Source organism: Sinocyclocheilus grahami, unplaced genomic scaffold (assembly GCF_001515645.1).
Source record: "Sinocyclocheilus grahami isolate Dianchi unplaced genomic scaffold, SAMN03320097.WGS_v1.1 scaffold1138.1, whole genome shotgun sequence".
NCBI classification, from domain to species: domain Eukaryota; kingdom Metazoa; phylum Chordata; class Actinopteri; order Cypriniformes; family Cyprinidae; genus Sinocyclocheilus; species Sinocyclocheilus grahami.
The window spans coordinates 179,100-189,876 of record NW_015506317.1 but is presented as its reverse complement, the minus strand read 5'-3'; the positions used below and the strand labels follow the sequence as shown (position 1 = coordinate 189,876).

The window sequence follows — 10,777 nt, the reverse complement described above, 5'->3', positions numbered from 1 at the left end:
ATTGTAAAGCTTTTCATTATTATTATTATTATCATCATTATTTACATAATCATTATTGGTTTTAATGACACAAACTGACATAAGCCAGTGTCTGTAAAAACGTTGCAAAATGTGATGTGATTGATGCTTATGTTATTTCTGGAAACATGATACTGTCAACTCTAAACAACATATATTTTATTATTTATTATTTATTGACAATATATTTATTGTTTTTTAAGCATCGATGGAAATATAAAAGACAAATGTATTATAAAATGTTTTAATAAAAACAATAACATATTTTATTATTTATTATTTCTTTACAATATCGTTATTTTTGTTTAATTATTGATAGAATTATAAAAGAAACTAAAAGACAAAATGTCTGTAAAACAATATTGTAAAATATTGTCTAAATGTCTGTAAAAAAAGATTAAAAGAATTAATAAAATTCAAAAAACAAAGCAATTATTTTGTAATGTATATAAATAATTATATACATATATGAACTAAAATAGTAAAAAAAAAGAAAGAAAGAGAAAGAAAGAAAGAAAAAGCAAGCAAGAAAAAAATGCATGTATGCTTTTTAATGTTTTTAAATTTAAATGTATACATAATTATAGAAATATGCTTTATTAGGATTATAAATTAACTGGTTGTCATTCAGTGTAACCATTTTTTCTTTCTTACTGTGTGTGTGTGTGTGCGTTTTGTGACAAATGAGGACATACATTTGTATAATGACAAAGGTATGACAGGTATTACAAGGAGACGGTGACTTTTCAGGACATTACCCCATGTCCCCACTTTTCTAAACGCTTATAAATCACACAGAATGGAGTGTATTGAAAATCTGAAATAGCAGAAAGTCTCCTGTGAGGGGTAGGTTTAGGGGTAGGGTTGGTGTAGGGCAATAGAATATACGGTCTGTACAGTAGAAAAACCATTACGCCTATGGAGAGTCCCCACTTTTCACAAAAACAAACCTGTGTGTGTGTGTGTGTGTGTGTGTGTGTCTCACAAATTAATTTTTAAAAGTACAAATATTACATTTCTATACATAGTTAACATAAAACCATATCATGGATAATAATTCTAAAATAGTTAGAAAAAATGTTATTTTATTTAAGCTCTGGGCGTTTTTTGGAATTTTCGCCTAAATTTTTCATACTCAAATTCAAATGTTTGCCCTACACACATACAATGGAGGAAATTTAAAAAAATGGTTTCATTGTAAATAAAACCCTTTGAACTACAAAATATGAGTGGAATTCTTTATAAATAACATTATATACTTTTCAACTATTACTATAAACACAAAAAAGTGTGTGTGTGTGTGTGTGTGTGTGTGTGTGTGTGTGTGTGTGTGTTGCTTCAATAGCCTTGTGGTAATTCCCCCTGTCTTATATATGGGCAGTTGACATGACATGTAACAGAAGTGTCCTGGAGTCTCACAAATTAATTTTTAAAAGTACAAATATTACATTTCTATACATAGTTAACATAAAACCATATCATGGATAATAATTCTAAAATAGTTAGAAAAAATGTTATTTAAAAAAGTTTCAGATGAAGCAGAGCATGTCACACTACAGGACCCTGCTGTTCGCATGTCATATTTAAGACAGGATGACTGTGGACAGTATATTGGCAAGTGTGTATTATTCATATGTCTGCTGAAAGCAAAAGGGGGGAAAGACAGCCAAATGGAGTGAATAGTGTGTGTGTGTGTGTGTGTGTGTGTGTGAAGGCAGGGTGCTGAATGAGCTCTCTCCGTGGGGGGGTCAGTAGTGGGAGGTCGTGACCTGGTCGACCCTGGGGGAGTGGAGATCATCAATCAGCAAGAGGCAGGACCAAACAGCAGGAGCTGAACACACCCCCTGTCCCCTAAACCACCCCCTTGCACACACACACACACACACACACACACTGCCGCCAAGCAGATGGCCTTGTAACAACTGGCTCACCTTACACACATTCATACATTCACAGATTGAGTATGATTGATTTTCTGTTTCTGCTGTTGTTCAGACAATACTTCACATGCCTCTATTTATAAATGATTTGCATAGAAACAATTGATTACTCCTGTAATGTACAGATCATGCAATAGGAATATATGAGAATAACAGGATAATCTTCTTGTTCTTAACATCATGCATCTCAAAATATGTCTCTTGGTCCTGGAATTGCATCAGTAAATGTGTAAAATGTACAGTACAGAAAGTTTTTCAAGATTCATCTATTATACAAATCGGATCGGCAATTGAAGCAACTGCACTACACCATTACAATCATGCAATTATAATTTTTTTTATTCTGAAAGGTACTTTTATCACATTTTTCTGGCTGGAAGAGATTGTTAATAGGAGGGGTATATATAATACCAATAGCGCCTCCTATTGTATAAGACAAGCTGGTGGCTTTTCATAGACATATTCATCGATGTAAATTGCCTATTATACTTTTTTTTCTGAGGTTAAATTTCAGTTCAAATTTGAGCAAAAATGGCATTTCAGCACAGCCTAATGAAACAGCGTGAACATACCCCTGGAATACACAACCAGTAATGTTTGTTTTTTCATGGTGTGAAATTTACCACATCTGTATTTTACAAAAGAACACAACAACACAACACATAAATTATTCATTATGTCTCTGAGCTCTTCGGGCAGTTCCTTTGACCTCATGATTCTCGTTTGCTCTGACATGCACTGTGAGCTGTGAGGTCTTATATAGACAGGTGTGTGGCTTTGCTAATCAAGTCCAATCAGTATAATCACACACAGCTGGACTCAAATGAAGGTGTGGAACCATCTCAAGGATGATCAGAAGAAATGGACAGCACCTGCGTTAAATATATGAGTGTCACAGCAAAGGGTCTGAATACTTAGGACCATGTGATATTTCAGTTTTTCTTTTTTAATAAATCTGCAAAAATGTCAACAATTCTGTGTTTTTCTGTCAATATGGGGTGCTGTGTGTACATTAATGAGGGAAAAAACTTAACTTGAATGATTTTAGCAAATGGCTGCAATATTGTTAAGAGTGAAAATTTTAAGGGGGTCTGAATACTTTCCGTACCCACTGTAATTGCTTACAAAATTGCACTGCTGACCAAACCCCAACACATAATGTACCCCTGACCCAAGCCAATGAGAAACACATAATGTACCCCTGACCCAAGCCAATGAGAATCTAGTTAGTCTCTTGACTCCCAAAGAAGGCTAAAAAAATCTGATGCAGAAGAAATTTCAAGCACTCAATTTTTTTTGTAATTTTTGCAAATTAAAGGAAAAAAGTAAACTCAGTTGGCATGCTTCGGTCACGTGATTATCAAAAAGACATGCTGATCAAATCTTATGGTGCCAATGCTGCACTTTTGAGCCACATGGCCACACGTCTTCCAATCTCCTATGGGGGTAAGAACATGAGAACTGTAAGAAAAAAAAGGAATTTCTCCCTTTTAAAAAAATTTAAAAATGAAACAGAAATGATTAATTATTCTATATAATCTATTTTTTTCACATTTAGATTTTTACCTTCCTGGCTTGGTGCAATGCAGGTTTATCCATTGATTTATCTGAGTTCATGTCCATACAGTGGGCGGTGCCATCGATAAGAACGACTCTGTCATTGTCCACCATAGTGTCATTCCAGACCACGCTTAGCTCTGTCCATGGGTCAATGTTTCCTTGGTCAGAGAAACATGTCTTAATGAATAACACGCTACATATGCCAAAAAAAAAATGTAATGCTTTTAAAATATATATTTATATATTTAAAATATATTTTCAAAAATATACAAAAAATGGCCAAAAAATATATAGGTAGAAAATATCTGTACATAATTTTAAAAAATATATATATATTTTAACAAATATATATTTTTGGCCATTTTTGAAATATATTTAAAAATATATTTGAAAATATATGTTTGTTTTTTTTTTTGCTGTATGGCAATGTTCAGTATACTCTGAACAGCCAGCAACTGTCATTACATCTATGAAAATTTGAATGAACTCAAATATAACTTTTATTTTTAAATATTTAAGCATAAATCTAAGTTGAAAGTATATAAATAAAAAAAACAGCTGTTTACACACTAATTATAATTTTTTAATAATAGTTTTGATGTTTTCTTTTTTTTAATCATCTTCCATTTTGGTTTGCTTAGATTTTTTTAACAGATCGTCCTATTTTTAATAAACGTATTAACAGTTAGTAATTGTAAAAGCCCACATGAAAGCCAAACTCCACTCTTAAAAATAAAGGTGCTTCAAAAGGTTCTTCAAGCGATGCCATAGAAGAACCATTTTTGGTTCCACAAAGAACCATTCAGTCAAAGGTTCTTTAAAGAACCATCTCTTTCTTACCTTTTTATAATCTGAAGAACCTTCTTTCGCCACAAAGAACCTTTTGTGAAACAGAAAGGTTCTTCAGATGTTAAAGGTTCTTTATGGAACCATTTAGACAAAAAGGTTCTTCTATGGCATCGTGAAGCACCTTTATTTTTAAGAGTGTGCTTACCATTGACATAGAGCACTCTTTGTGTTTGGGGCCGGTTCCCTCCATAGTACTGGTTGGTAAAGTCAATGTGGACAGGCAGATGTTCCTGAGGGATGTCAAAGATTCGAGAGCAGAGCTCAGTCTGAGACTGGATGGTTGACATACGTGAGAAGGGGCAGCTAGTGTCCTCACACGTCTGATCTGCTCCATAAACCAACACAAAAGGTACAAAACTGGATTATAAAATAACTATAGACATCATGTAAACTGAATTTGGAAAACACTTGTAAAAGATTATTCAATTAGCTTAAATACACAGACATTACAAGAATTTGGACAATTTCATTACATATGCCGTGCTTACCATTGACATAGAGCACTCTTTGTGTTTGGGGCCGGTTCCCTCCATAGTACTGGTTGGTAAAGTCAATGTGGACAGGCAGATGTTCCTGAGGGATGTCAAAGATTCGAGAGCAGAGCTCAGTCTGAGACTGGATGGTTGACATACGTGAGAAGGGGCAGCTAGTGTCCTCACACGTCTGATCTGCTCCATAAACCAACACAAAAGGTACAAAACTGGATTATAAAATAACTATAGACATCATGTAAACTGAATTTGGAAAACACTTGTAAAAGATTATTCAATTAGCTTAAATACACAGACATTACAAGAATTTGGACAATTTCATGAACATCATAGCATTACATATGCTAAGCCAAATGCCATTTAAAGATAGCATCAAGCAAGTCATTTCACAAAAATGTTGTTTGGTTTTAATTCATGCAACAATAGATATACTGTTCAAGATAAAGACAAATAGTAGTGTGATACAAACATTAGCCAAACATGTCCACAGAACATATAAACTACACCAGTGATACTCCACCTATGTGAACTTGAGGGAACTGACTTAATAATTCGCAAAACATGCATGTAGCAGGCTAAATAAAAATCTCCTTGATGCCAGTTTGTTAAAAGTCAATGCAAAACAGAAAGAAGATAAGGTTAGTTCTGAGAAAATGTTTGTTTGCAGATGCCACTTGGTTGAATTATTTAGGGTTTTCTAATGTAATGACTTTCAGACAGAAGTGTGTAGATACTCCTGGAGCTGCTGTGTACCCATTGAAACCCAGAAATTAGAGAATGATCAAAAAGAGCACTGTAGGCTAGATCTAGTAGTACTCACAGAAGCCAAACTCAGTGCAGGTCTGGTAGAACCACTGTCTGTAGCTGGATGTAGCTGTAGTGTTTCTGAGTTCAAGCACAAGCTTTTCATGAGAAACATCCAGACATGGCACCTTCTCTCTGGCACGATACATCTGAGTACATGGCAAAAATGTTTGTGACTTTTTCAATTGAGCAAAATGTATTTTGTAGCCAGAGGAAACATTGAATGGAGATTTTTTTTTTTTTAAATCAGGCAACTTTTTTTTTTTCATAGGCATTGATGCCCTCTGCTGGTTAGATATAATATCGTGCTTTTCATTTTAGTTGCACAGTTCGAGTTGTGTGCGAAATGGAACACTAATAGCATGCTGGCTTGGTGCAATGCAGTGTATACTGTCTACTATTTTTCAAAAGCAATATGTGAAATTGAAAGCATTATAGGATAAACTTTTCAAATACTAGTATGATAATTGTTGGCCTATGACCTCATTTACATTCACCATATTGTGCATTTGTAATTACATTTTGAGTAAAACGTATCTTACCATTCGGAAGTTTGATCAAAATTAAGTCAAGGGAAAATATGTTGCGGCTGATATTACTTCTAGCTCATTCATCACACCAGAAATGGATGGTTAAGTTGAACATATGGCATTGTGGGATCCCATATGGGAAAAAAAATTGTGGCCAAAAGATATTTGAAATATATGCTAAATATAAAGCTCAATGAAATATATTTTTGAAATAGGAAATACATTTAGTTTCAACCTTCATATGCCAATAATGTATTTCTGGGGCAAGAAAATATATAGAGGTCAAACTATATATTTCTAATTGCTTTTTAAAATATATTTCTATATTTCTAAATATATTTTCAAAGATATACAAAAAATGGGCCATAATATATTGGTAGAAAATATATTTATGTACATATATTTTAGCAAATATGTTTTTTATTTTTTTTATATATATTTTCTGTATGGGATACAGTATTCCACACAGTGACAGTATGCATATTATATACTACAGAAATAGTGTACTGCAAGTCATATATGCTATTCTGAGCATGGCCATTGTTGAGTTCAGTGTCCACTTGACAATTCTTTGTTCAGTTATAAATTCATTACATTCATTTCAGTAATTGTGAGTTCAAGGTGAGTGTACCAATGAAATAACTCATATACTGAATGAAATAATACACAAAATAAAGGGGATAGAGAAGTCAATCAAGCTTAATATTATTAAAATAGCAAACAGTAATAAATAAATAAATAATCTATCAAATCAATCAATCTGTGGTAATAAATACTGTTATACCATACTTTTAAATACATATTAATGCTTAAATTTAGATTTTTTTTACATAAAAGTTTGAGCCAAATAAAACTATAACACTAATCAACACTTAATATGAGATTAAGAAATGTTACCGCCGCTAGTTTGACCAGACGGTCATACGCCTCCTCCTTCTGTTTATTCTGTTCACTCTTATTGGTCATGATGTGACAAAGTTCTGCGATGCTGAATGCAACCCCCTCCTCATTGTATTGGACGGTTCCCATGAAGATATCAGCCAAACTCTGCAACAGTTCCATCTTGTCCTCTGGTTTGAAAGGGGTCTCACAACAGCCGAAGTCTTTTCCCACCTCTACCTCATTCCCCGTTAGCAGAGCTGCCTCTACTGCTGCAAACACCCCTTTCACTTCTGCTACACACTGAGGACACACACACAGATAGACACTCAAACACACACAGAGAAATTCATAGTGACCCTAAATGTGCTCTTACCTTTTTAGAGCCGCCCACTGCCTCATTCATAAGACTACAACCAACCACCTGTCAAAATGAATAAATAAATATCAAACTACAGGTGCATCTCAATAAATTAGAATGTCGTGGAAAAGTTAATTTATTTCAGTAATTCAACTCAAATTGTGAAAATCGTGTATTAAATAAATTCAATGCACACAGACTGAAGTAGTTTAAGTCTTTGGTTCTTTTAATTGTGATGATTTTGGCTCACATTTAACAAAAACCCACCAATTCACTATCTCAACCAATTAGAATATGGTGGCATGCTAATCAACTCAAAACACCTGCAAAGGTTTCCTGAGCCTTCAAAATGGTCTCTCAGTTTGGTTCACTAGGCTACACAATCAAGGGGAAGACTGCTGATCTGACAGTTGTCCAGAAGACAATCATTGACACCCTTCACAAGGAGAGTAAGGCACAAACATTCATTGCCAAAGAAGCTGGCTGTTCACAGAGTGCTGTATCCAAGCATGTTAACAGAAAGTTGAGTGGAAGGAAAAAGTGTGGAAGAAAAAGATGCACAGCCAACCGAGAGAACCGCAGCCTTATGAGGATTGTCAAGCAAAATCGATTCAAGAATTTGAGTGAACTTCACAAGGAATGGACTGAGGCTGGGGTCAAGGCATCAAGAGCCACCACACACAGACGTGTCAAGGAATTTGGCTACAGTTATCGTATTCCTCTTGTTAAGCCACTCCTTAACCACAGACAACGTCAGAGGCGTCTTACCTGGGCTAAGGAGAAGTGGTCCAAAGTCCTCTTTTCAGATGAGAGCAAGTTTTGTATTTCATTTGGAAACCAAGGTCCTAGAGTCTGGAGGAAGGGTGGAGAAGCTCATAGCCCAAGTTGCTTGAAGTCCAGTGTTAAGTTTCCACAGTCTGTGATGATTTGGGGTGCAATGTCATCTGCTGGTGTTGGTCCACTGTGTTTTTTGAAAACCAACGTCACTGCACCCATTTACCAAGAAATTTTGGAGCACTTCATGCTTCCCTCTGCTGACCAGCTTTTTGAAGATGATTTCATTTTCCAGCAGGATTTGGCACCTGCCCACACTGCCAAAAGCACCAAAAGTTGGTTAAATGACCATGGTGTTGGTGTGCTTGACTGGCCAGCAAACTCACCAGACCTGAACCCCATAGAGAATCTATGGGGTATTGTCAAGAGAAAAATGAGAAACAAGAGACCAAAAAATGCAGATGAGCTGAAGGCCACTGTCAAAGAAACCTGGGCTTCCATACCACCTCAGCAGTGCCACAAACTGATCACCTCCACGCCACGCCGAATTGAGGCAGTAATTAAAGCAAAAGGAGCCCCTACCAAGTATTGAGTACATGTACAGTAAATGAACATACTTTCCAGAAGGCCAAATATTCATTAAAAATGTTTTTTATTGGTCTTATGAAGTATTCTAATTTGTTGAGATAGTGAATTGGTGGGTTTTTGTTAAATGTGAGCCAAAATCATCACAATTAAAAGAACCAAAGACTTAAACTACTTCAGTCTGTGTGCATTGAATTTATTTAATACACGAGTTTCACAATTTGAGTTGAATTACTGAAATAAACAAACTTTTCCACGACATTCTAATTTATTGAGATGCACCTGTATACAAGTAATGCAATAATAATGTGCTCTAATTGATCAAATATCTCCCACATGTGTTTTTACAAACCCATACCCTATTATAAGAGCTAAAGTCCAATTGAGCTTGAACAGGGGCAGAGGATGCCACTGCTCCATAGATAAGATGAGGAAACTAGGAGAGAAAGAAAATTTGAAAGATATGTTATTTATATGTTCACTGAAGCAGTCTTTGGTGATACAGGAAAGAATAAACGATGACAGAATTTGGTAGCACTTTTACAAGAAGGTTCCATTTGTTAAAACTATAACAATGAAAATAGTTCATGTTATTCAAGAATTCTAAACTTAACATTTTCTAACACATTGTTAAAAACTAATGTTGTATCTTTCAGTATTATTTGGTATACCTGAGCTAACATGAAATAACAATGAACAGTTGTAGTCTAATTTTATTGACTAATGTTAACAACGATTAATCAGTACTATAATAAATGTAATGCCTTAACCTACTACTGGGACCTTATTTTGAAGTGTTACTCAGAATTTATACTTTCATTGTTTACTTTTTAAGGTGCAGTTAACAGAGCTGGTTGAGATTTGATCATCTAAAATGGTTTATTTGAATTAAAGATGTAGAAAACATTTTTGTGCTAAACAACAAAGATTTGTTTGGAACAAACCTTTCCTCTTAACCAAGCTGAGAGAGCTCCAGCATAGGAACCACCGAAGCTGATCCAGGTGTTCTTATGGGAGAGGCTGAAACGCTGGCTGATATAATGATGGAACGCAGCCAGGTCGGCCAAACTGAGATAGAAGAGATGAAACAACATGTATCATAAATGTCACTGTGATCGTCATTGTGATCTGAGAAACGGCCTGTCAGCAGCACTTACGCTTGCTGGCTGGAGAGATCTCTCAGGTTCTCTGTCTCTAGACCATCGGGGTTGATGCTCTGCCCATAGAAGCGGTGCTCCAGGGCCACCAGCAGTGCTCCATATCTCTCTGCCATGTCCACATGGTGGCCTAACAATTGTTCAATATACAGTATATATTAATTTCTGTATCATTCATTCTTAAAATGAAATGGAAATGTTTTAGTCTGATTCCATAACAGAAACTTTTAAAATTTCATTCACTAGGCCTTGAAAACGATCTGTTTTTCTATGTTCATCTTTGAACAAACCAATATGCTGATCTAGAGAACTAATAATAATAATACATTAATAACGCCAAAACATATCGCCAAAGAAACGTATGGTTACTCAGAGACCAATTCATCCATTTTTTATATATATTAGTGCTGTCAAATGATTAATCGTGATTAATCGCATCCAAAATAAAAGTTTTTGTTTACATAATATATGTGTGTATACTGTGTATATTTATTATGTATATATAAATGCAAACACATGCATGTATATATTAAAGAAAAATATGTTATGTTTATGTATTAAATATATTTATATATAATATAACATATAAGAATATAAATATATCAATGTATATACGTGTAAATATTTTCAAAATATATACTGAATGTGAGTGTATTTATATATATTTTGGCTAATTTAAAAGCCCTTTCACACCAAAAGTGAAATGAATAAGCCTCAGGCTGAAGGGAAAGTAAATTTAGAAGAAATTTCAACACACTTCAGCAATAAAAAAGGCACAAATGTTTGTCTAGAGTCATTTGTGCTTATTAGTACGGTTGAACTGGATCAT

The 10,777-nt window shown here is 34.6% G+C and overlaps 1 protein-coding gene across 1 annotated transcript in view; it reads right to left on the bottom strand.

Moving 5' to 3' along the window:
* Positions 1 to 3,342: 3,342 nt before the first annotated feature.
* Positions 3,343 to 10,777, bottom strand: part of prss16 (serine protease 16) — an 8,599-nt gene continuing 1,164 nt past the window's right edge. Inside the window, exons 3-11 of the mRNA XM_016252899.1 lie at positions 9,949 to 10,078; positions 9,736 to 9,859; positions 9,150 to 9,227; positions 7,448 to 7,495; positions 7,090 to 7,374; positions 5,679 to 5,811; positions 4,856 to 5,035; positions 3,525 to 3,676; positions 3,343 to 3,396 (exon numbers count right to left, since the gene is read on the bottom strand). Coding sequence (XP_016108385.1) covers positions 3,343 to 3,396; positions 3,525 to 3,676; positions 4,856 to 5,035; positions 5,679 to 5,811; positions 7,090 to 7,374; positions 7,448 to 7,495; positions 9,150 to 9,227; positions 9,736 to 9,859; positions 9,949 to 10,078 — 1,184 coding nt within the window. The remainder of the gene's footprint in view (positions 3,397 to 3,524; positions 3,677 to 4,855; positions 5,036 to 5,678; positions 5,812 to 7,089; positions 7,375 to 7,447; positions 7,496 to 9,149; positions 9,228 to 9,735; positions 9,860 to 9,948; positions 10,079 to 10,777) is intronic.